This window comes from Gnatocerus cornutus, chromosome 5 (assembly GCF_029298725.1).
Source record: "Gnatocerus cornutus isolate USDA-ARS CGAHR chromosome 5, icGnaCorn1.1, whole genome shotgun sequence".
In the NCBI taxonomy this organism is placed as follows: domain Eukaryota; kingdom Metazoa; phylum Arthropoda; class Insecta; order Coleoptera; family Tenebrionidae; genus Gnatocerus; species Gnatocerus cornutus.
The window spans coordinates 5,200,854-5,227,473 of NC_142237.1; the positions used below are offsets into that span (position 1 = coordinate 5,200,854).

Sequence of the window (26,620 nt, forward strand, 5' to 3'; positions counted from 1 at the left end):
TACATTATCCTATAGATTTGTGATAGCGATTATCGCATTTTGTCCCTCAATGCTGCATTTGGTGGAGCCAGTCACGATGCTTTCGTGTGGCGCGCAAGCAATGTCGGCGAAATCCTGAGAGAGCGATTTCAAGAAGGAGACACGACTTCTTGGCTTCTGGGTATAAAATAAGTAGACATTACCAAAAATATCACTTGTAACCATTTTTCACAGGTGATTCTGGATATCCGCTCATGCCGTATTTAATAACTCCGGTAAGGAATCCAGCGGATAATTCTCCGGAGAGCAGGTTCAACGTAGCGCATCGCAGAGCCAGATGCACCGTGGAGCGGTGCATTGGAATCCTGAAGGCTCGTTTTCGTTGTCTGCAACGGGAACGGATTCTGATGTATTCCCCAGAAAAGGCTGGGACGATTATCAATGCCTGTGCCATATTGCATAATGTTATGATCCGCCACAATTTGCCCTTGCCACATGAAGATCAAATTCAACAATTGATAGATCCTGATGAAAATGAAGAAGAATTGAACGACGACGGCGTGGAGAACCTCGATTTGGCACTTCAAACCCGTGCCAGAATAATAAACAATTATTTTAATTAATATCGCTTCCTTATTTACCTGTTCGTATTTTCTCTACTGTATTTCACTTCTGCAACACTACTACTGATTTCCCCTTCGTCAATCACCATATGCACACAACCAATTTCTACCATTTTTCATTATGTCGTTTACTTTGTGCGCAAATGCAGATTTTTAAAAAGAGCACAGACGTCACGTAACATTCGTGTGTCTTTTGTGTTGCAGATGAACATAGAATTATGTTGAATAATTCAAGGTTTATCAGATCACTTTCAATTGCTTTTTTTTGCTTATAAAAGCAAGCATTTCTTTGAACAGAATTTAAGTTTAAATGACATTAAAACATTAAAAAATACAGTACAAAAAAAGAATTGTTGGTTGCTTTCTTCAGACTAATACAATTTCTCGCAACTTGCACAAGCGCAATAAAAAATCATTATTCCATCCATCACGTGTGAGGTTGCTTGTTGAAATAAAACGAAATTGTTGGTAAGTTTTTATTTTTCAACAAATTTTGTAAATATATCTAAAAACTTTTCACTAGTATTCGCTAATCTTTCAAGTGCTTCGGCTTGGCGCTCCCCTATTTTGACCAGGAGGCTGCGAAGACGGTTCGCCTCATCTTCTGCTTTTAGCAGCTTTTCACCCACGGTGTCTTCGGACTTTTGGGACCGTCTTCGTTTGGGGGCTCTCCTGGCCTCAGGACTTGCCCTACTAGTGGAAGGTAATTGAGGGAGAGGGTTTGGAAGCGGCTCTGGAGGAATCTACAAGACACGAATGTTATTGATGGAAGGAATATTTCCTATAAAACAATTATTACAGTAGGATGTTCGATGGCACAACTTGGAAGGGCGGGGGCACAGTGTTCAGAGGCAGGTTCAACAAGGATGTTCTATAATACATAGGTAAATGTGAACAAAAATTAAACTCATCTTAATTATTACATGAATCTATTTAAGTAACCTAAAATGTTATTTAAACTGAAATAGAATAATAGTTAATTGGTCCATTTGTAGAGTTTGCAAGAATGGAACTTTCATGTGAAGACTTACCTGAGAACCAAGCTCTACCGTCTCATCGCCAGCATAGTCTGGCCCCAGGATTTGCAAAATCTTCAGATCAAGTTGATTTAGCAAGACTAAATCTGGATCTTCACTGGGGCCAGCACCTCCTGTTTGCCCCTGCTTTTTCCTCAACGCCATGGCTTTTGCTTTTGTTGAAGATTTCCAGTCCCCCCAGCACTAAAATTCATACAAAATTATTATGGATTTAAGAGGTGACCATACTAACCCGTTGCCACTGCTTTTTGTCCTTCCGGACCCCGCCAGACGCATTCAGGCTTTGGGTGAGTTCTTCCCAAAGGTTGAACACTCTGACGGGGTCAGAGTCCTGATGGCGAGCGAAAGCTAGATGTTTAAGCATGAAATCTACCATCAGGCTCTTTTGCTGAGGCAGTGGCTTTCCGGCACGTTGTTTTCCTTTACCTTTTTCCATCTAAATTAACATTACAAACATTGTAGAATTGTTGATATGTTGTAATTTTATACGATTTTTACCTATATTTGTTTTTAATTACAATTACCTTGATGGGTCTTTGTGTGGGCGAAGTGGCGGCAAAACTGGTTGATGAAACTCCCACAATGCACAAACGACGCTAAAAAGACCGCGCTCTGTCAAGATGGGGGTTAAAAACCCCAAACATTTCGCGCGCCCGCGAAATTCGACATCTGCAATGCACACGATAAAAACTCGTAGCTCACATCGTGGCTCGTATCGTTGAGCCACGATAAAATCGAGAACCAAAATACCGATTACGATATTTTTGGTGTTGCCATAGAAACATCGTATCGTCTTCGTATCGTAGTAGAACCAAAATCCCACCCTTAGTCCCGTATAATGAAAATACATACATATATCTACATATTACATGCATGTTTCATAGTGTCATAGTTACTAATCAACAAACGACAGGGTTCTTGCCTAGTTACTTACTACTATGGGAGTAGAAAAAATAAATTATTATTACACCAAAGTAACGACACGAACGTAAAATTAGTTTGTTTGCTTTATAATTATATAATTTGTTTTTGTAACACAACTACTAACTAAAATTGATTTTCTTATTTTGTGATATTAAAAAGGTACAGATTTTCTTATCTTACTTTGTTGTAATTAAGAGAATTGTTTATATTTAGTTATAATTTTCATTGAACATATAAATAATAATAGTTTGTTTTTTTTTCAGTTTGTTTTTTGATTTCGTGCAGAATTCTGCTGTTTTCTTGCAATTCAGCCGTTGAATCTTGGTAAAAAGTGATGATTTTGTAGATTTCGTGCTCTTCTTTGCAAATTCAAGCCAGAAAACAACGAAAATCGGCGAGAAATCGTCGTTTTGCATCGAAATATGCGGTTTTCTCTAAGAATTTTGACGATTTCGTGCAGAATTCTGCTGTTTTCTTGCAATTCAGCCGTTGAATCTTGGTAAAAAGTCATGATTTTGTAGATTTCGTGCTCTTCTTTGCGAATTCAAGCCAGAAAACCACGAAAATCGGCGAGAAATCGTCGTTTTGCATCGAAATATGCGGTTTTCTCTAAGGATTTTGATGATTTCGTGCAGAATTCTGCTGTTTTCTTGCAATTCAGCCGTTGAATCTTGGTAAAAAGTCATGATTTTGTAGATTTCGTGCTCTTCTTTGCGAATTCAAGCCAGAAAACCACGAAAATCGGCGAGAAATCGTCGTTTTGCATCGAAATATGCGGTTTTCTCTAAGGATTTTGATGATTTCGTGCAGAATTCTGCTGTTTTCTTGCAATTCAGCCGTTGAATCTTGGTAAAAAGTGATGATTTTGTAGATTTCGTGCTCTTCTTTGCAAATTCAAGCCAGAAAACAACGAAAATCGGCGAGAAATCGTCGTTTTGCATCGAAATATGCGGTTTTCTCTAAGAATTTTGACGATTTCGTGCAGAATTCTGCTGTTTTCTTGCAATTCAGCCGTTGAATCTTAGTAAAAAGTCATGATTTTGTAGATTTCGTGCTCTTCTTGGCGAATTCAAGATAGAAAACAACGAAAATCGGCGAGAAATCGTTGTTTTGCATCGAAATATGCAGTTTTCTCTAAGAATTTTGATGATTTCGTGCAGAATTCTGCTGTTTTCTTGCAATTCAGCCGTTGAATCTTGGTAAAAAGTCATGATTTTGTAGATTTCGTGCTCTTCTTTGCGAATTCAAGCCAGAAAACAACGAAAATCGGCGAGAAATCGTCGTTTTGCATCGAAATATGCGGTTTTCTGTAAGAATTTTGATGATTTCGTGCAGAATTCTGCTGTTTTCTTGCAATTCAGCCGTAGAATCTTGGTAAAAAGTGATGATTTTGTAGATTTCGTGCTCTTCTTTGCGAATTCAAGCCAGAAAACAACGAAAATCGGCGAGAAATCGTTGTTTTGCATCGAAATATGCGGTTTTCTGTAAGAATTTTGATGATTTCGTGCAGAATTTTGCTGTTTTCTTGCAATTCTGCCGTAGAATCTTGGTAAAAAGTGATGATTTTGTAGATTTCGTGCTCTTCTTTGCGAATTCAAGCCAGAAAACATCGAAAATCGGCGAGAAATCGTCGTTTTGCATCGAAATATGCGGTTTTCTCTAAGAATTTTGATGATTTCGTGCAGAATTCTGCTGTCTTCTTGCAATTCAGCCGTTGAATCTTGGTAAAAAGTGATGATTTTGTTGATTTCGTGCTCTTCTTTGCGAATTCAAGCCAGAAAACAACGAAAATCGGCGAGAAATCGTAATCGTCGTTTTGCATCGAAATATGCGGTTTTCTCTAAGAATTTTGACGATTTCGTGCAGAATTCTGCTGTTTTCTTGCAATTCAGCCGTTGAATCTTGGTAAAAAGTCATGATTTTGTAGATTTCGTGCTCTTCTTGGCGAATTCAATATAGAAAACAACGAAAATCGGCGAGAAATCGTTGTTTTGCATCGAAATATGCAGTTTTCTCTAAGAATTTTGATGATTTCCTGCAGAATTCTGCTGTTTTCTTGCAATTCAGCCGTTGAATCTTGGTAAAAAGTCATGATTTTGTAGATTTCGTGCTCTTCTTTGCGAATTCAAGCCAGAAAACAACGAAAATCGGCGAGAAATCGTCGTTTTGCATCGAAATATGCGGTTTTCTTACCATATCAAATATTATGTACCAACTAACATAAAGTCGTCCGGTTTAATGAAATATTAAAAAATACTCAAGTAGAAATGTATAATTTAATCAAAGATTAAGGGCAAAAAAATGAGATTATTTTCCATTACAATTTACAGATTCTCAAACTACCTTAAAATCAGCGAAATGCACATAAAATAAAACAGGGTACATAACTAACAGAGAGAATGATTTTAACATTCATAGCTATCCTCTACAATTGTTTCTATGTTTGGTTCATCTTGCAGTGTTTTTTTCTCAAAATTTTCTAAATACCTGATGCTAACTTTACGATCATCAGAGAGATGAAGACCAATTAAAGTTTTCTTTAAACCCTTTCTTTCATTTCCTTCAAATTCAAATGCTTCATAGTATTTTTTCCGTAGACACTGTTTTAGGGCCTTCTTTGCAGAATCTTGTTTATGCCGCTTTAGTTCAATTATAATTACTGCACATTTTGAAATAATAATTAAATCAAGCTTGGGTGAGCATCCCTTTTTGATTGCAAATTCTGAAAAGCAATCCAACTTCCCACAACTAGAAATTAACATCCAAAGGTCACAGTGAAAGTGAAAATGAGCTTTTGGTAATTCTCGGTCGGTATACAAATTTTCCACAGATTTTTTAAACGCAACATATTTCATAGGTTCATGCTTCTCTCCACTTCCTAAAGACATTAATGCATTCACAAATGACTCTTGTTGTTCTACAGTAAACAGGTTAGTTTTAAATTCTACCAAAGCATCCTGAAGTTTGTCTGTAAATACTTGTTTCAATTCTAGATTCGGAATTTGTAATGTCCAATTCCCATCATTCTTGTCAATAACGTTAAAGTACCCACATTCTGTGAGGAACTGAAGAGCTAAGTCTACCTGCTCCAGTTCGATACAATTCACAATTGATTCACATAATGATTTCAGATTATAAATATCGTTCAACTGTATAGTTTTTGTCTCGATGGAAATTTTCTCATTGTCTCTAACGGCAGGAAACACCTTCTCCCGCATTTTTTCGAATTTAAATAGTTGGCAGATATATTTGGTTCCAACCGATTCAATCCAATAACTTTTTCGTACGAGATTCGGTAAATAATTGGTAATAGACACAGGATTAGAAATAGTTGTATCTTTGTCTCCCACTACAGTGTAATTGTTGTACCACATAGCAATTTCATCAAGAGCTTTTTGTCGTTGACTTTCTGTGACACAGTTGTTAACTAAAGCGTTTACTTCTTCCCTAGTAAATCCAAAGTATTTATAATAACCATAATCATTGTCCAAGAATGTTCTACGTTTCACATTGTTAGCTCCTAATGAAATCATACCGCCTGATGCAGTGACAGAAAAAATTATTACTCGTTGAACAAATTGTGCTGATATCTCATCTTTACATAAAAGACGCATTAGTTGTTGTATTAAACCTATGATCTGTTGGTCTGAGTTTTCACTAAATAACATATTCATAAAAGGTGCGTCGAACTCGTCAATCAATATAATAATGTTCTTATGGGTTTGTTTTGTTTGATAGTGGACCGACAAAACCTCGATCAAATATTTAAAAGCCACCATTATGTATAGTTCTGCTGTGTTACGATCTATTGCCTTGTTCCAATGATCATCATCATCGGCATATTTCAAATAGCGCAAGAAACGTTCAATATCCAGTCTTCCCATATTGTTACTTGACCAGCTGAATTTTTCACCATCTTCGTGAATTAAACATGTTTTATATTTTCTAAACTGCTTCATTATCATATCTCTAAGACTCTCCAAAAATTCGCTATATGACGTTACTGTTAATTGTGCAAAATCAAGAAAAATTACTGGATGCTGTCCGCAATGATTGCGAAAAAATCTTTTACTTTCACAATCATGATTCTCTATGCATTCTTCAGTGCATTTGTAAATTCTGAGATCCTGGAAAAGTTTATATTTCTCCAACTTTTGTTGTTTACTGCTGACAATTTCAAAAAACTTCTCCAGCATTTTGCAAGCCATAGTCTTGCCAAATCTGGGCGGCGCAGTGAGAAGTATTCTATGTGCATCCTTCATAACGCATTTAATAAACATAGACTTGTCCACAAAAGTCGATGTCCAACGAAGAACTTCAAAAACCAAGTCAGGATCCTGAAAAGACATAACAAATTGTAATTTCCATGAATTCCTATTTGAACATAAAACAAATTGTACATTTGTTCGAAGCAAGTTACTTACGTATTCACTTTCATTTGAGCCTCCGCAAGTGTCCAAAGATGTTACATCATCCAGTAAATTTAATCCAAGTAATTCCTATAACAAAAGTGTAATACCATGTTACCGTGTGATACAATAATATGTCTGGTCTTACTTGGTCTGAATAGACAGGTTTACTTTCGACATTTTTGCGCTTTGATGAGGATGAGGAGCCCTCCATCAGATCTACCTGAAAAAAATTTTATATTCAACGAATTTTTTTATCTGTAATCTGTATGAGTAAAAAAATATTAACAAAGTTCCGTTCAAAATGATTTAAAAAGATTCAAAATAAATTTTTTACAATAAATAAAAAAATGACCAATACTAAAGAGAACAAAATTGTAGCAGAATATTATACACCATTAAAAACAAGACAACCATCTGAACTCCAACAATTTAAAAACAGTTACAAATCTTTTACCCAAGATAAAAAAATAAATATACCAAAAAATATCAATGAAGTAACTCAAATGAGAAATCGTAATTTTGCCATTGAATATCTCAATTCGACTGTAAATAAAAAACTAACAAAGACAGAATTTTGCAAATCTAAAAATATTTCTAGAAATTCCCTAAATATGGGACTAAATTCAGTTGGAATTAAGATTGCATGTAAAACGAGAACAAATGAGAACAAACGGGAACAATCCGGGACAAAAGAGAACAAATCGGAACAATTGGGAACAAAAGAGAGAAAAAATAAAATAAAAAATAAAAAAATATTCGATAATGTAGAACATAAAGCAGGTAGTCGTAAAAATATAAGTTTAGATGAAGAAGCACATAAATTAATTAGTAAATCTTTAGAAACTTTTCAATCATAAATGGACAAACTAGTTTCATACATTCCCAACGATGAGAAAGAAAAATGGAAAAAAGATTTAAAACCTATTATTACTGAAATAGACAGATTAGAAGATGGAGCAAAAATAGTCGGTTTCAAACAAGAAGTAGTAGATAAATATATTGCAAGAAAAACAGCTAATTTATTCCTTGAACAATTAATTATGACAGACTGTGAACTAGAATCCGCTAATAATAAAATCGATGAATTGGAATATAAATTAGACAACTACAATAATTATGATCCTAAGAAATTAGCAGAATTAAGAAACAAAACAGTAGTAATACCATCAAACATCGATGATGTAAAGAAAAGAACTCTCAAAATATTTGAAAGACATACTAAAAATATGAGAGCAATAAATGAAAAAACTCAAAAATTGTAAATTAAATGGAAAGTACAAGAATTTAAATATATTCAATGAAGAATATCCAGAATTCAGAAAAAAGTCTTATTCAACAAGTTAATAAATTAAAAATTATTATTTTTATTCTTGCGTTTATTATCGTAATTGTTATTATTGTTTTCTTAATTTATTACTTCAACGCTAATAAAAAATAGTTCAACAGTGTCCATGAACGTACCTATGATGATACTAATACGTGTCCATAAGCTAATGTATCTGTAGAATTAGGTAAAAGATATCTTTTATCATCTTTCCAACTTAGAGACTTTTTCTTTACTTCTTCAGTAAAAATATCATGTTTATGACTCCTAATCACTCTCTGTCTATGGAAGTATTCAGTTTGATTGAATAAGCAATTTTTGTAATCTTCAAAACTTATTTCTTTCTTCAATACTGCTTTCGTGATACCTTTTAATTTTTTTGAAACACACGTTTCAGTTCTGTAACTGTACATTTTTGACCTTAAACCTATGTATTCTAATATCTTAATACCATTCAATTCATCTTTGAATTTCCCTATTACTTTCTTATTTTTATTAGAATATAATGGATGGTCCTTTGGATAATCAGATGTATCAAAATAGTCGGGTTTGTTTTTCATAAATTCATAGAAATCAGCCATTTTAATCTCATATATGAAACTGTCGGTATCTCCATAAAGTTTTATTTTTTCATTAAATTCTTTTTTAATTACATTGTAATGGAAGTTATACATTAATAATTTCGATAAATCTAATACGGCTTGCCCAATGTAAATTGGTTTATTAAACAATACTTTGGTTTTATAATTGTGAACTGCTGCCAAGTGTTTGCTAAATATAGTTCTGTGTTTAAAATTAGGTTTGTTTATCGCTTTTTGTAATTTTTCTTTATCACAATATAATTTAATATTTTGTTGGTTTCTAACAGATTGCATAGACTTACCATATGGTGCATTAACCATTAGTTTCCAGAAATCTTTTTCAAAATCATTTTTCGCCTTCTGTCTTTGTTCAGTATTAAATTTTACATATGGTGCTATGAAATTTGACTGAGTAAATTTTATACCTCTGTGAACCTTTGTTATTCTAATACCTAAACTTTTGTAAAGTTTTAATGTTTTGTAATGAATTATATAATTTTTCTTATCATAGAAATGACAAAGTAGTTTTTCTACTTTTCCGTCCGGGGGAATTCTATTTTCCGGAGCCAAAAGCAAGTCATTGAATTTGTTATGAATAGCCAAGTCTACAGGAATACTAAATCAACTTCTAAAACATAACCGGTATCACTATCTGATAACAGTATACCATCAACATTTTTAATTTCATCACAAGTCAACCATTTAAAGTTTTTTTCTGGTAATCTCTGAGATAAAGCCCATCCATATAGATTATTAGCATCTATATAGATAATCTGAGTATTTTCATCTGCCTGCGAATACCTGTTACTACACTGTGAAATACCTCCTCTAATTCCGTTTTCAAAAAACAAATACATTTCATAATCAGTTAATAATTCCAACTTCACTGAAGTATATTTGAGCATACAGTCCCAAGCTAACCCCGGAGTTGTATAATACCAAACAGGATCCAGTCCATAACTCTTTTCTAAACATAAATCTCTAAAATTTTCAAATACATCAGTTAATAGCAAAACATCTAGTTTTAAGTATAAATCATGCCATTCACCCAAGTTTTCAATTTTAAAATATTTCCATACTTTCACTGCATGTTTGAATTCTTCTTGAGAAATTCCTTCTTTTTTGAGCGAAGAATAAAATTTATCTATTGATGGAAGTTTTGTTTCAGAAAATTTCTCAAAAGAATCCATGTATTCCTTTTCTAATTATATTGCTTTTTTCTTTCCTAAATAACACATCTAATTCATGATTTGAAAAGTATTTAATTATTTCTCTCAACTGACTTGATTCCAGATTAGATGACAAATTGTCTAGGCTACTTGCTAAAAATCTAAATGAATCGATAAATCTCAGTTCGATATATCCATTATCATCCATTCTTAAAATTTTACTGAAAGAAATATATTTCTCTTCGTTATTAGGTATTAATTTCAATTGACTTTTATCTTCTCCTAGATTACAATTCTCCTAGAATTGACTTTTATCTTCTCCTAGATTTTTTATAAACAAATGACAATCGTAAGCGCTTAAATTATGAAACAAAATTGGAATAAACAATGGTTGTCTATATTTCAAATTGCATTTTCTACAAGCAGCTCCTCTATATTTTCCAGTGTAGTGATCATGATCTCTTACTTTTGGGTTTTCTATAGAAAAAAGATAACAAATTTTTGTTTTTTTATATTCTTCTAGTTCGATATCTTTTATGGGTTTATTTTCTTTTAATAACTTGTATATTGTTCTGGCATATTCAGTTATTCTTTTTATAAAACATTTATCACTTTCCTCTCCTCTGTAAATTTCCAATGGGTTACCAATATTATTATAAGCACTCTTAATGTATAATCCATAACCACAGGGAATATGAAATTGTGTTTTATGAGTATATGATGATTCAGGATTTGGTTCGCATGTATGAATAGGTTTCAGAATAGATTCAAAATCAGAATAAATTACATACGGATGTCTTAACATTCTTTGAATATTTTTAAATTTTAATATATTATCTTCAGGCATGTTCGGAACACATGGTTCATTACTAAAGCACACATTTTGATGTTTCTTTAAAGCATCTTCAGTTCTAGCGGAGTAGTTTAAACATCTTCTACAGAAATGTTTTTTGTTTCTATTTACTTCCAACTGATCATTCAACAATCGACTCAAATTCTTGATCCAACAATAATGATTTTTGTCTTTATTTCCAAAGTATAGTAAGTCGATATTCATTTCATATATTTGCTTATTATTATGATACAAAGGATAAAATATTTGTTCTTCGTAACTAAACACGGTAACATTAATTTTATTATAAGATAATAAAGATATATAATAAGAAAGCATGGCAAACATAAAAATTTGAATTGGAGCATTTGAAAAACCATAATTTAAAACTGAGAGATTTATTATACATGGGATTGGTATATGAAGCGTAGTAATTATTTTGAAACAGCTATAACACAGGAAGATAAAGTAACCCAAAAGGTATAAGGCTATATAGCAGCAGTAAAATTATCCCATTGTGTAAAAGTTAACTTGTCTACAATAGAAAACATCCCAGAGTTGTAAACCATCTGGTTGTACCGCAGCGCTTACTTTGGTCACTTCGACCAGTCCCGGCTTAATAATATTTAAAAATTACAGAAACATGTGCATGAATTACATCAAACTTGGACAAAGAGATTATTATTAATCGCAGATTACCCACATTTCTATTGTTTTTCTTAAAGAATGTAATAAATGGTAAATTTAGCACCGCAGATAAATCCTAATTTTATGATTACTAAAATATTTTAAGCCGGTTCTGGTAAGTTCAGGCAAACCATGATTTATTGTTGGGACACGCGCTTGCCGATAAGGGTACAAAAGAAATGATAATTGACGGTCAAAATTTTTATTAGTGCAATATAGCCTTATAGCTTTTGGGTTACTTTAAATATAATTACTCAGTAACTGACAGTGTTGCCAACCGTGGGAATTTTTTTGGCTTATTTAGCTGAATTTCATACAAAATATATTCGTTTAAAGATGATTTTCAATAAAAAATTCCCACGGTTGACAACACTGTCAGTAATTTAAAATAAATTAAATGATTGTCATTAATAATACTATTATTTGTTGTAATATTGGGTTACACGAGAGAGATAAAGGACGCGATTTTAAGAATTTTTCAAAAGATAACGAAATTACATGTGAAGAAATAGAGTAGATGGAATGAATGAATATACAGGGTGTTCAAAAAATAGCGGACCAACTGATAAGAACGTCAAACTCTAAGACGCTGTGAATTGGAAATGCTGTTTAAAATTTTTATTTGAAGCTTTGTAAGGGAGCAAAATAACTTTAAATATTGCGAAAAACGGCAACAGTGTTCAATTCTTTCGGTAATTATTAGGAGTATAATTTTGAGACCAGAGCAACACTTTGGTAGTTACAATTATTAATAAATCATGTAATTGGTTACTATGGTTTGCAATTAATTTTGATAACACTTGACCAGTAAAAGTCACAAAGCAGATCAAGAACCATTTGTTCTCTTCTTGGTGTGCGAATAGTCCTGGGTCCTCCATGATCCTGATAAATTTGGTTCCAATCGGCCCGTCTCACGTACCTGTTGATAAACTCGTTGAAAAGTATTCTTGGAGGGAATTTGCCAGTTAGGAAATTCACAAGCCTTACTGCCCCTTACTGCTTCTCGACTGTTTCCATCACGTGTCGGTATATTCAGCAAAATTATACATCATTAGAGAAATAAACTCCTCTAGTTTGTGACACCTAAAAAATGTTTGACTTTTCTAAAAAAAGGTCATTGTCGGGCACTAGGCAACAATTAATTACTGAATTCTTGAAGTGAAATGTTGCCAGATTCATTTTGCGCTTTTGAGCTTAATTTTAAAAGTGCAAAATAACGTTTTGCATCAACATTTAAGGCATTTAAGGCATTTAGGTATGTAAATATCACCCAAAACATGAACTCTAGTAGAATTTTGTAAACCTTGAGTTCATTATACGGAAAAATTTGTGCCATAATTAGCGCCCCTTTAAGTGGCTGTAGATTTCCAACGAAGCACTTAATAATTGAAAAAACTTAATTTAGCTACTAGTTATTATCTGAAGATTCACGTAGTGAATAGTTGGTCCGCCATTTTTTGAACACCCTGTATACAAAATGATTAAAAATTTTAAAGAATTAATAATGATGTTGCATAACAATAAGGCAAAAAAAGTTATGAAATATTATTTTAATTAAAAGAGTTGGTAGATAAATAGGAAAATTACGGTAACGAATATAATCTTTTAAAGCAATATAAAATATTAAACCAGTTTGAGTTTATAAATACAAATAACTAGTCCTATAAAATTAATTTGAGTACGTGGTTTACCGATCTATGGTTTCCGTTATTCAAAAGAAAAATATAATAATAACAAATGATCTTTTATGCTTTATACAATATGGAATTTCAGTGGAGGATAGCTATCTCCCACTGAATTTACACGATATTAAGATTTAAAGAAAATTTTAGGAAATTATAAAATACAATACCAAATAATAAATTATGATAATATTAAAAATGAATTATCATATTATAAAAAAAATAATAACAAAAGATATTATATGTATAGGTTTCACCAAATAATTTAAAAAAAACAATAAGGATTTTATTGGGTGTTCGTAAATCCCTAATTATATAAAAATTATTAAATACAAATACAAAAACAGCTCAAGTAATTAGAGAATACTATAATATTACTTTGGAAGAAATATTTTATTCATATTTGGAATACACTAAAGACTTTTATTTGAATATAGAAAAATCACTCCATAAAGAGAATCAGATAAAGCAAATTGAAACGATAATCTGAAATTAAGAGAGATTGTCATGTTTTTTAGTCCGCATAAATCTAAGTGTGGGAAAGACATGTTTTCATGATAATTTAATCGATGATGACAACGTAAACAGATAACTCATCTTTTGATAACACAGGTTTACAAAAATTTACAAAAATTTTTGGACTGCAGATGTAAGGATCATTTTTAATGTATTTTGACACGCTGAATTCAAATCTGTGCTCAGTTTTTCTCCATCAAGTCTAGATTTTGAAATAGCATATGATTGTTGGTTGACCCCTCGTGATTGGTCGCGGGTCTCTGTCAAACTGAAAATATATTCAGAAATGGCAAGTAGAAAGTGTATGTTGTGAGTATGTTTTGCGTGGCTGTGATAATTATAACCTAAACCTACCTAGCCAGTGTCATTTCTATCCAAACATTCCCTAATGTAAATTCTGAAAATTCTTGGATGTAAGTTGCTGTAGGTAGGTACGTACGTTCTTTTTGGGAAAATCTTGTGAGAAATTACTGGATGACAAGTGCGAAGTCAAATAATAAACGTTTAATTATTCTATTAATTGCTATCATGTTTTGGGCGTGAAAACAACGTTTCTTCTTTTACGACATTGGAAAACGATACACTATACCACGTGGCTGTTCAGATGTTTCATTTATTTTAATTTTCGACACAACCGTTAAAAATTACCGAAAAGCAGACGACTTATATTTAACTTATAAACTTATAATACTATTAATAAATAACAAGACATTTTATTACTTACCAGCAGCTTTAACAATTTACACCAAACCAACACTGAAACGACTGAAACTGTCAATCATCTGTCAACGCAGAGAACGCAGCGGAACGGACAAAACTGAATTATCGACCGAAAGAGCGTCGCGCGCCATCCTGGTCTAGATGGCGCTAACCATATTATCGTTTTTATTATAAAAATGTGTAATCACAAAATAAAAAAACCTCAAATTTAGTAAGTTGTGTAACAAAAACCAATTATACTTATAACGTTCACACCGTTACTACGAAACAATAATGACATTATTGGTTGCCTACCGTTGAATACAACAAACAATTTCTATAACGGGAAAAACGAGTTTTAGCGTATTTTTGAGGGATGTTTATAGACCATACCAACGCTCGAGCATCGGCCGTCTTCTGTTTAATGAAAACGCTCAAAAGTCAAAATGCGTTATTCGTTATTAAATTTAAACGCTGGACGATCGAGCGTAATAAATAAATTTAGATACAATTGTTATAATTTGCTATAATTAAATTTGGACAAAGACCTCATGAGCGTCCACACAATGGACTAGTGCGTAGCATGCGAAGCAAATTTAATTTTTTTAATTAATAAGAAAATTAGCATAAACGTAATACATTCAATCCGAAACCGTTTGTATAAAATCCATTATAGGCGTGCTGATAAAACAGAACCGTGTTAGCCCAGAAGTTTAAGCGTCGCACTTTAAACATGTGCGCTCATTTGTTGCGTGTTCAAATCTTGATAAAGCGCAAAATCTTTTTCATAGCGATAGAATATATTCTAAAATAAAAATTTCTAGTTGTAAAATAAAAAATTCGCTCCGCATGCTACGCACTAGTCCACTGTGTGGACGCTCATGAGGGCTTCGCCTGAATTTCAAAACGAATCAAAAAATTCCAAAAAATTTTAAAGGGCCTTATGTTTAGTCACAACATAGACAATTAAGCTAGGTTTAACGATCTGTGAGTCGCAGACAGGAAGACTTTATTCTCTTTTTCTCTGCTAGATGGCAGATTTTTATTAACTAATATTAACAATGTGCATAATCGTAGATGGGAAGCGTAATACTTGGTTCAGAAAATAAAATCTATTTTGAGGTATTTAAAAACAACAAGAGCTCTTATTTGTCTAATATTTTTACCAGTCGCCATTCCGACCGGTGAATTTTTCGCATGCGCCAATGTATTGGTCTAGAAGTAAATACATTTTGGGGTGACTCAAAACAAGGAATTCTGGTAAGGTTTTTTTTGGGTGCTTTTAACATAATTAGGTTTGATTTTGGATGATTTACAACAGTTTTCTCATATGTCCAATTTCTGATGGACTATTGATTTACAAGAAAAGAAACTTTAGAGTATTTTTTGCTCACATTAATTTTTGAAGGATTTTATGTCTTTTTCGGTTGTTAACTTTTGGGAAAACATAAATTTTTAGGATCCTGCCTTGTTTTGTAAGGCGCCAAATATACCTCTTTGATTTGGTAATGTTTTTACTTTTTTTTGCATGCGCCAATTGGTCTGGTCCAGAAATACAAAGCCATTTGGAATGTTTAAAAACAACGGATTTGGAAAGTTTTTCAGAGTGCTCTTGAGATAATTTTGCATGATTTTGGGAGATTTTAACGGTTTTTTCGTGTGCCCAATTTTTAGTGGTCTACTGATATTTGGGTACTTTTGGGGTGGATAAAAATTAATGCTTTTTGAGAGGTTTTTTTTGCCTTTTTTTGGTTGTTGACTTTTGAGAAAACAGCTAAATTTGTAGGATTCTGCCTTGTTTTTTAAGACGCCAAATGCCCTGGTCCAAAAATAGAAAACCATTTTGGGGTGTTTAAAAACAAGGCATTTTCTAAGTTTTTTAGATCTTTTTCGGTTGTTTACTTTTGGAAAAACACTAAATTTGTAGAATTCTACCCCGTTTTTTCGTGAGCCCAATTTTTGGTGGTCTACAGATATTTGGGTACTTTTGGAGTGGATAAAAATTAATGCTGTTTGAGAGGTTTTTTGCCTTTTTTGGTTGTTGACTTTTGAGCAAACAGCTAAATTTGTAGGATTCTGTCCTGTTTTTTAACACGCCAAATGCCCTGGTCCAGAAGTAACATTTTATAGTCTACTGGAATGAAATTTTTAACTAAGTGTGTGTTTCTTGCTCTTGTGCTGTTCTTCCTCTTGTTTTTTTTTCAATAAAAATAGTTAAAAAAATTGTACTTTTGTTTTGTAAGATTGATGGAAAAGCATTTCAAACAAGGTGAAATGGTTTTGACAAAAAGTGAATCTATTTGCCATGTAATGTCAATGTGACAAAAGGGGGAAATAGTTTTGAGAAATGGTGAAAAGCATTTGACAAAAGAAGAAAACCAAAAGAAAAACACTGTAATTAACAAAGAGAAAAAATTGTACCGGAATAACCTAATAACCTGCTGATTCTGGATGTGAGGACCGTTTTGCTCCAGCAGGTCCGGATTCAGAGATATTCTTAAAAAATGTTTTTTTTGGGTTCTACTGTACCAAAATTTATTTACTTCAGTTTTTCTTAAACGGTCTCAAAATTATGTTATTGCTCGACAGTGTTTTAGATCGCCAATTCAATAAGCTTTCCAATGACCTATAAAACTCGCAAAGGTAAGTATTTAAATCAAAATTTTTATAAAACCTTCGAGAGGTAAGAAAACATTTTTTTTCTAAAAATCACTTGTTATTCCTTGTCATGTAACTTCTATTGTGTAATTAGAAAGCAAAGATCTCATACTTATAATGACTTATTTCAATAAAAAATCAAAGTACCAATTTAGGAGTTTCGGATTTTCATCAGTTTTTCTGATGGCCCCATCTATAGGTCGTTAGGAATCTTATTTAATTATGAATTTTCTGTGATGTAATTATAGAGAATCGGGAAGCAATTCTATTTTAGAAATAACTTTCCACTGCTCCACTACAATTTCGTTCAAAATTTGTTGATTAGTGTAGTACCTAGTTGTGACGCACGACAATGCAAATATGTAAACAATCTGAAAAACATCATAATTGTAATATGAGTTAGATAAGAAATTTTTGTTTTGCCGAGGACTAAAACTATGATATATTGATAATTCAGGGTTTGTTTAGATTTTTTTACACCCCGCAGACTACAGATCAATGTCAGGCAAAATAAATGTAATTTGTTTCAAACCAAAAAAATAAAACAGATAAGCAAAATCTCAATCACGGTCAGTTGCGCAACCACTTTAGTGAAGTTTTGGAGAAAATCTCAGCCTTTTTTACCTATACTCAAACACTTCAATTGCCTTGATAACAAGGTATTTCTTTTAGCTGTTATATTTACAATGACTAAGATTAGATAATTTACATTAAACTAGAAACGATATTTCAGTTAAAGAGTTTAATTTTATATCAACAATGTTTACCAAATTATAATTCTTGACTTACAGTTACTCTTACGACAAGGTAAATGAAATTGCAAGTTATTTGCAATCGAAAGTGGAGCTCAAACCGCAAATCGGCGTCTTCTGCGGAACAGGACTAGGTAACTTTTAAACATTGTCAGTCAAGTAATTCTTCTTCACACATTCAAAGGGACTATCACAACACTTCTTCGCAACAGCGTCTCCATCCCGTACTCCGAAATTCCAGGCTTTCCCGTCAGCACAGTTCAAGGCCATGATGGAAAACTCCACTTCGGCTACATCGGCTCCATCCCCGTTGTCTGTATGCAAGGTCGTTTCCACTACTTCGAAGGTTATCCTCTGTGGAAATGCGTCCTTCCAGTTCGTATCATGAAACTCCTAGGAGTGTCCACCCTGATTCTTTCCAATGCCGCTGGAGGAATCAACCGATCGTACAAAATCGGCGATATAATGTTAATCAAAGATCATTTTCGTGGTACCAATGAAGAGAAATTCGGGCCACGATTTGTTGCCATCAACGATGCTTACGATAAAGAACTGTTAAAAATCGCCAAAGCTACGGCTAAACAACTGGAGATGAGCGGAGTGCATGAAGGAGTTTACGCTTGTGTTGGAGGGCCAAGTTTCGAAACAGTGACCGAATTGAAATTTTTAAATATCTTAGGATCTGATGCGGTGGGGATGTCGACTGTTCATGAGGTGATTTCAGCGAGGCATTGCGGAATTAAGTGTTTGGCTTTTAGTTTGATTACCAACCGATGTCCATTGGAGCTTGAAGATAAGACTATTCCTGATCATGAAGAAATTTTGACCGTTGGAAAAGAGAAAGAGTTGGATGTTGTGAGGTTTGTGGAGAAGCTATTCCAAAATTTGAGTCACACGTGTACGTGATATTGTACCGTTATGTAACGTCAATAAAACTTAATTTACATCGAAGTGCTTTATAGATAAGTAATCGTGGCCATTAGAAAATGTTTCCATTTACTTTTGCCAAGACAGAAATAATCGAATAAATTCCTTTCAAAAACTACAAAACGACATTATTATCAATTTCGCTTATTAATCTACTTACTGCAAGTCCAGTTTCGTAGTTGACTGCATATTTTACCATAAACCCAATTTTACGATCTTTCAGCAAACTTTCTGAAAACATAAAAAATATCTCTCGGTTCTGTTTGTCGAAGTTGTACCATGCGATATCAATGACAACTACGAGCATTTCTGCACCCTGGAAAATTAATTAACAGTTTTTAAGAATCGAAAACTATAATTATATCCGAACTGTGGACTGTATCTCCATTGACTGACCGGCCCAAATGGTACCACAAAATATTACGCAAGTTCCAAGTGTTATGCAGAACATACGGGGATAATACTCAGGAGTAATTATATTATCCTACAAGTAAAAGTGACTTGAATTTGAATTTTTTTGAAATTACTTACGAAATGAACTAGGTAAAATCCAATACCGATTGCCACTGGCCAACTAGTAAGTACAAAGACACTAATTAAATTTTGTATTGTTTTTAGTTTTGCTGAATACATCCTAAAATTTTTTTTATAAAGATTCAAAAATGTCGAGCAAAAATAGTTACTCTATAAACTCGTTGTGTCTAATGATACAGAAAAATAATCTTCTTTGAACTTCATTTTGATACATTTTGTTATAAAACATTTTCTTTTCATCTATTGGCTCGGTCGGTTTTGCAATGTTTCTTATATACTCGCGAAACATCATCAACTGAAACTTCAAATGTTGAGTGTAGTAAATGAGTTCAAAGATTAAAACGACTAGTAAGTAACCGAGCACCGGAAGAGTCATCTTGTACACAACTGCGAATGTAGGAAAATGTTTTTTACAAAACAACATTATAAAAAATATTCGATGTTCTTGACTATAGTTCATAACAAAAAAATAACTTCCTATTGATACTATTAAAATGGTACCCAAGACGTATGTCGTAATCCATATAATGTCATTCTGAATTTTCGATTGTATTTTTTTACCAGCACTGTCAATTGTCCAAATTGGATATTCACTTTCCATAGTGTCAATATAAGAACCTTTTACCAGTTTAACTAGAAGTACCATCAGCGGCTACAAATAAACCATAAATTAAGTAATTTTATTAGTGGAATTGAAGACGTACTTGAAAAGTGCCGAAAAAAACGGGACTGTATCTCAAAATTTCATCACTGCTCAATTCATAGATCATATAATAAGCTGTAATAAAACTTGATGCACTATGCACCAGTAATGTGAACAACATCGAAATAATAGTTACTTTAAATTTGAATAAATCCGAAACGAAGAATTTGACAATTTTCAAATAATCATCTGAAAATAAAAATTATTTAATACATACATATAGGGGCGACTGACAGAAGCGTAAATCTTTAACTTCGATTAAATACTAAACATTATGTTAAAGAGACATGTGATTGTTTTACTGTTAATCAAATGTCAGCAATCGTCAAATTAATTTTAATTAAATTATTGTGTAAACTTAAAAGAATTTACCTTTCATTGTTGTTTTACAGTTGTACTCCATTGTTAAACAAGTGCGTTGTCTTTCTGGCCAAATATCTTTCCATGACCAACAATTAAGACGATATGAATTCTTTAATAATTGGAATTTCGATACACGCATAAATGATATCTGATATTGATTTCAATGTCCTTAATAATTTTTCAAGTAAAAAGGTTATTGGAATCTAACAATAAGAAATAATTTCCCACTCAACGAGACTGTTTTTCATCGGTAATAAATTTAATTCGTGGTTCCCATCAATTTCAGCTTAACACAAAAAATGTCGAGAAGATGTCTATTTTTAGTTTATCCTGTACATATTTCAAGTTTTCTTTAGTTATTCCACTGTTAATTTGTTTTATCATTGTTTGAGATTCCTCATTTCGTCTATTTCTTATCTTCTTGGAATTTTTGTCTTCCTTTTGCAGTTCTTTCTGTCTTTTTTTTTCATTATTTAGCATTTATTTAAAATATTGTCCCCATATTTCTAACTTTGTTTACCTTATTCAAAGTCCAAAATTCCATTCCTGTTTATCCAAAATTGGTATTGCGTAAGACCACGATCTGTTAATAACATAATGTTAATGTTAATAACACCTACTGTTTATTCCTCAAATTTCTTAATTACAAAATTATTTGTTACAAAGTTGTTACAAATTTCGTCAAAAAATGCTGACGTGCGTTTCGACATCAATGCTACATCATCAGAGCGATGATTAAACTGTTTTTTTTTTGTTTTTATACAGTGAAATAATTTTAAAACGTGATCTTTATGAAGAAACTACCATTTTGTACAGTAGAAAATCTTTTCATTCAGTTTTCAGCCGTTTCACACGAAATGAACCTGAGAATTGCGTGTGTAATTGGTTGCCTAGAATAAACACATCATTCATTAATAGCCCACTTTGCTTGGATTTCAGCCGAAATGTTGCAACATTGAAAATCTTTTTTAAAGGTATGTTAAAATTATAAAGGTCCCTTCAAGTGAAATTCCTATTCTGTATCACCGAAGTCCGTTAAAATTTTAACCGAAGTACGTTAAAAAGCTGCTTATTTTAAAGGCAAGCCGAGGCCATCCTTTAAATTTAACAGGGTGCTTTTAGATTCACTTTGACAGTAGGTTTGGAGGTTATAAATGTTACGAAATAAGATGAATTTTGTTGAATTCTTCAAATGCAATACATCAAATTTGATGCATTTGATAAATCTTTGAAACAAAGAAATCACATGTATGAGATGAAATTTGAAGTTACTTTAATTATTATTGAATACATTTTTATATGCAGATAAAACATGAAATTTAATTTCAATTAGCAATTCAAGCGAGCCATTTTCTTCGTCAAATAAATAATTTATGATTCAAATTGTTCCGATTATTCAAATAAAACCCTTTGATTCTAATAAACAATTTAAAATAATAATATTATGTTGTAATTAGTATTGTAAAATGCATTTTCACATTAGATTTTTATTTAAGAGCTCTACACGATGGATAGCGATTTGGTCATGTTCTAAAAATTACAGAAATGCATTCTAGACACTCATTAAAATATTTTAAAAAGATATCGACAAAGTAATGTTCGCAAATAATTTACCTACTTGTAATAAATAAAACTAAGTAAAAAAACTGCACTTTTTGGTAATAAATAAATTTGCATTTTATTATCTTTGACCTAAACTTTTAGTATGCCAGAATTTTCTAGATTCCTAAATATTGATGTTGGACCAAAATGACCAAAAAATGTGTTTCAAGTTTGCAGTTACGTTTATACATTGTTCAAATATTTTTTTTAATATTATTTACGATTTGTAATTTTCATTAGTTTCGTTTCTCTCGATGACAGCAAGTCCGGACTAAGGGGGGGGCTAAGGGTGCTGTAGCACCGGGCCCCACTTTCCCAGGGGTCCCTTGCCACGTAAAAATTGCTATAAAAATTGAAAAAAATACACATCTACGTAAGGCTTTCTTTGCATAATTTTATCTATGGGTCCTCTTTTGGAATTTAGCCCCGGGCCTCAAATTTTCTTAATCCGGGCTTGGATGACAGTGAAAATCACAAAATGCGCACGCGCAAACATACCACTAGGGCTCGTTCACAATCGAATTAACAGACGTACGTTAAAATTCTCCATTTTAACGTATAGTAACCTCAGTTGACATATACCTAGTAAACATTTTGTGGCTTAAGTCAAACCACCCATAGAAATAAAACTGGGTGTTGTAAACTGCAGCCGACAAAGTTCTAGGTAGAGAGTTGACCGATGGTTGAATAGGCCGCTCATTTAGTGTGTCCAATCGCAAGGATTAGTACTGTCCGGCCCTCTCATAATGTGGCCATAAAATTTACTAGGTATATGTCAACTGGGTTTACTATATACTTTTCCAAGTTGAGACTCGTTTTTATGAGGGTACGTTTTTGCGTAAAAGTTAAATGGCTCTACAATGCAGACCATAAATTGTGGTTGCAACTCATCACCAGGGTTCGACCAGGACCGCACCGGACACAACAGTGCTTTTGGTGCCAACTCAACTCAACAACTCTGTTCGTAATAGTTTTGTCATGATTTAAATGCTGTTGATGTGTCCAATGATAATTTGACAAAAGTTTGCTAATTAGCGTAATGATGCTGTACATTGGATAAGGATAAAATTAGTTTTAAATTAGATTAAACTGTTTAATCATCGCTCTGATAATGGTAGGATTGCTATCAAAACACGCGTCAACATTTTTTGACGAAATTTGGTGTTTGGAAATATGTAAATTGTATTTTTGATTTTTTAAAAATTTTTGTCAACACCAAGATTTGATCCAACAATTTTCTGTATCTGAAACTGTACTATCACAAGAGTTAGTTTATCTCAATTTCGGTAGCCAAACACAAGGGCAACATTTGGTGAAAAATTTGGAAAAAAAGATTTTGTACAGATTATAATTTAATGACGTCTGCCAGGTAACAAAAGTTAGCTTAAACCATATTCAATTAGTCTTAGAAAAACTTTCTCCACTCGTCTTGTTGGAAAATTAAGAGATAATTTGATGATACCCTCAACCCGTTGGTAAATCCTAATAAGGGCAGGTTTTAAGGGTTAATCAGGTAGTCTTGAGCAAACTTTCTATTTTCACGTAGAAGTTTATTTCTCGTTCGTACTCAGTGCAGTAAGGAGCTTTTTTTTGGTGTTCGGTTGCGTTTTGTTTGTTTGTTTTCTTTTCCGGTTGTGATTTTACTAAAACAGTCTTTTTCAAGACTTTTTTAACACCCTTTTAAGTTTGGTTGAGTAAGTAATTATGTTCTAATATATATTCGTTACTCAAAAATTTTGTTTTAACAGATTTCAAAGTTTATATTAATTTTGAAAATGTTCCGCCCTTGGGAAAATACGGAACTGAACCAAGATAGGAGAGTGAAGATGATTCGAACGTCAACCGAAGCAGATGCCGTCATCTTTCATCAGATGCTAAAGAAATCATCAAAAATATTTACCAAAGATTGTTGGAAGAAGAAAAAATACTTTCCTGACGCTAAGCTCAAAAGTTGTAAGATTTAAGAAACTTGGAAAAATTGTATCAGGCATATTGTCGATGTAGAGAATACTTTTGTGTCGCCAAATTTTAGACCTTTTGTAATTAATTTAGAAGAAGATAGCGATGAGACTGTGAGTGATTATGATAATTGTTTCAATTGTTTGTTTTTTTTTGTTTTTTTTTTTAATATACAAATTATACTATTAAATGAAAGGAGAAAAGCAAAAAAAAATTGCGGCCCGGTCTTGGTTTGAGACCTCTCGGACTACCTAAGATCTAATTTATGACAGGGTTCTTATTTACACCCTCGAAACCACTGCTAATGTTTGCGGTAATCGTTATTGCAGGGCCATAATAACGAGTCTCAACTTGGAAATGTATACTACGTTTATTTTATGATACAGAATAGCTATTTAAACCCCGCGCCGTTAAATCTGACTATTTTAACGTACCCTTTAAATTTAACAGACTCGATACAGAATAGCCCCTATACGATCCTCCAAGTATGCCTCTACAACGGCTGTGCTTTTCCACCCTCCATGACGTTTTTAGGGTTGCCATACTTGCACCAGCATCCGCCAACAAAGCAAGCCCTGTATACTTATCAGCATCTTTGAACCCTAGATACTTTGCAATGGTACTAGGGATCTTGCCAAAGGTGTTTTTTCCAATCGTTTGAGCGGTACAACGACCATAACGATATCTAATTAGATTAAAACAATCTATTTCAGGTTTATCTATGATAGTGAAGGCGCTTTTTGTCAGTTTTGGTTTCAGGTATTTGTATGACAATAACAGAACCCCTATTCCCCTATATCGACATCTTTAATTACTATGTTCACCAACTCTTGCCGTCTGCATCCGCCGAAAACCCCAAATAACCAATTAAGTAAGATTTAACTCCAAAATTTGGGTAAAATTAATGTGAAGTCAATTTCAAGTTATTTAGCGACGTCGCTAAAGGTGTTTGCGACTTAGCAATGCCAATCATATCACGGCAACCTTAGCGATGTCGCAAACGACTTTAAATTGAAACTGAGCTGTAAAGATGAAAAAACAGTATTCTTCACTTAATTAATGAATTAAGGAATTTTATAGTAAGTAAATAATTTACGGTAAATTTGAAAACGCTTGGAACTGCATGAGATCAATATGATTAAATATGTTGAGAACAAAATTATTGGATCAAATCTTGGTGTTGGCAAAAATTATCAAAAATACAATTTATTCCCAAATACTCAGTTTCGTCAAAAATGCTGACGCGCGTTTCGATAGCAATGCTACCATCATTAAAGCAATTAACTCAGTTTAATCATAGCATTGCTATCGAAAATTTGGTGTTTGAGAATAAATTGCATTTACGATAATGTGATAATGTTCAGAAATGTATAAAAAATTTACTGTACCAACATGATTTTGAAAACTACTTTGATAAAACAGCGTTTTTTCTTCTCAAATTTTAAACATGATTTGCATTTAAGGTTTAAAATAAAAATAGAGATGTCATACAGAATTTTAATTAGCGAGTGTTTTCTTAAAAACTCAAAAATCGATAAATATTCTAATTCTTAGGTGTCGCCAAACTAACACTAGTAAAAAACAAATTTTTGCATCCGATTCTGGAGCTTGATCATCCGTAACGTATGCAAATTTGCAAATTTTTATCTTCTAAATTAAACACGAACTTGGGGGTGTTTATAAGTGTTAATAAGAAATTATTAAAAAGTCAAGATCGAATAAGTATATTTGAAATTTTTTGTCAAACGTCCTTTCAAAAATTCCAAATAGCTGCAAATTATTCTGAAATTCTTAGGAAGGATTACAGTTGATCCGTTTAGTGGAAATTATTACCTGTGTTTAACCTAACCTAATGACCTTACTTTGACTGTTACCGATTGCCGCTGTTTGGCAAATTTTTATACTGGGTTCTGCAACACTGATAAACACCCCCAAAATCGTGTTTAATTTAAAAGATAAAAATTTGCAAATTTGCATGCGCTCTTCGGTTGATCAAGTTCCAAAATCGGATGCAAAAGTTAGTTTTTTATCAGTGTTAGTTTGGCGTGGTGACACCTAAGAATTAAAATATTTATCAATTTTGGAGTTTTTGAGAAAACACTCGGTAATTTAAATTCTTTATGACATAACAGAATAAAAATTTTTGTTTTTACATATATTACATATATTGAAGTAAAACAAAGCGTTTTCCGCGTTGTCGCGTTACTTTCGGGGCCTAAAATTGCAGTGTCCTGCAAGATTTTTGTTGTACACTTTGCATAAAAAATTTCACATTGTTCGTGGAGTATTTTAAATGGAAGATCTCTCCTGTAAACGTTTCTGTGGTGTTACTTAAGTAAAAGACATGAAACTTGATAATAGGCTTATTTTTTGCTTTAATTTGTGATTACACTAGTTAATTGGAGAAGTGGGAAGTCATTTTCAACGTAACATTGCCTTCTAATTTTGATTCTGAAGTCTGTTTTGATCCATCAGGTCCGGACTTAGAGATATTATTAAAAAAATATTTTTTATTAAATAAGCTTTCCAACGAAATATAGAACTCAACACTGGGGTTAGTAATTTCAAAGATATTATAAAAAACTAAATTCATTTCCGAAATCCCAAAAAGGAACTTTTAAAAGAATTCCAGGCAGCGACACTATTGGTGGTTTTGT

The 26,620-nt window shown here is 32.7% G+C and overlaps 1 protein-coding gene and 1 pseudogene across 2 annotated transcripts; one reads left to right on the forward strand and one right to left on the reverse strand.

The window, feature by feature from the left end:
* Positions 1 to 4,825: 4,825 nt before the first annotated feature.
* LOC148173834 (uncharacterized) lies at positions 4,826 to 12,601 on the reverse strand. Its single transcript, XM_088036047.1, has 4 exons — positions 12,488 to 12,601; positions 7,121 to 7,195; positions 6,988 to 7,062; positions 4,826 to 6,900 (listed from the first exon to the last, which is right to left on the reverse strand). The coding sequence occupies exons 2-4, from the start codon at positions 7,184 to 7,186 to the stop codon at positions 4,969 to 4,971; spliced, it is 2,073 nt and encodes a 690-aa protein (XP_087892173.1). The 5' UTR covers positions 7,187 to 7,195; positions 12,488 to 12,601; the 3' UTR covers positions 4,826 to 4,968.
* A 5,302-nt stretch (positions 12,602 to 17,903) lies between these two features.
* LOC148173835 (purine nucleoside phosphorylase pseudogene) lies at positions 17,904 to 18,826 on the forward strand (annotated as a pseudogene). Its single transcript, XR_015770102.1, has 2 exons — positions 17,904 to 18,009; positions 18,060 to 18,826. The product of XR_015770102.1 is annotated as a purine nucleoside phosphorylase pseudogene (transcript).
* The last annotated feature ends 7,794 nt before the right edge of the window (positions 18,827 to 26,620 follow it).

Coding starts and splice junctions, on each gene's coding strand:
- LOC148173834 (XM_088036047.1), bottom strand. CDS start 7,186: ATGGAGGGCTCCTCATCCTCATCAAAGCGCAAAAATGTCGAAAGTAAA. Junction 7,063..7,120: donor AACCTGTCTATTCAGACCAA/GTAAGACCAGAC, acceptor CTTTTGTTATAG/GAATTACTTGGATTAAATTT. Junction 6,901..6,987: donor GCTCAAATGAAAGTGAATAC/GTAAGTAACTTG, acceptor ATGTCTTTTCAG/GATCCTGACTTGGTTTTTGA.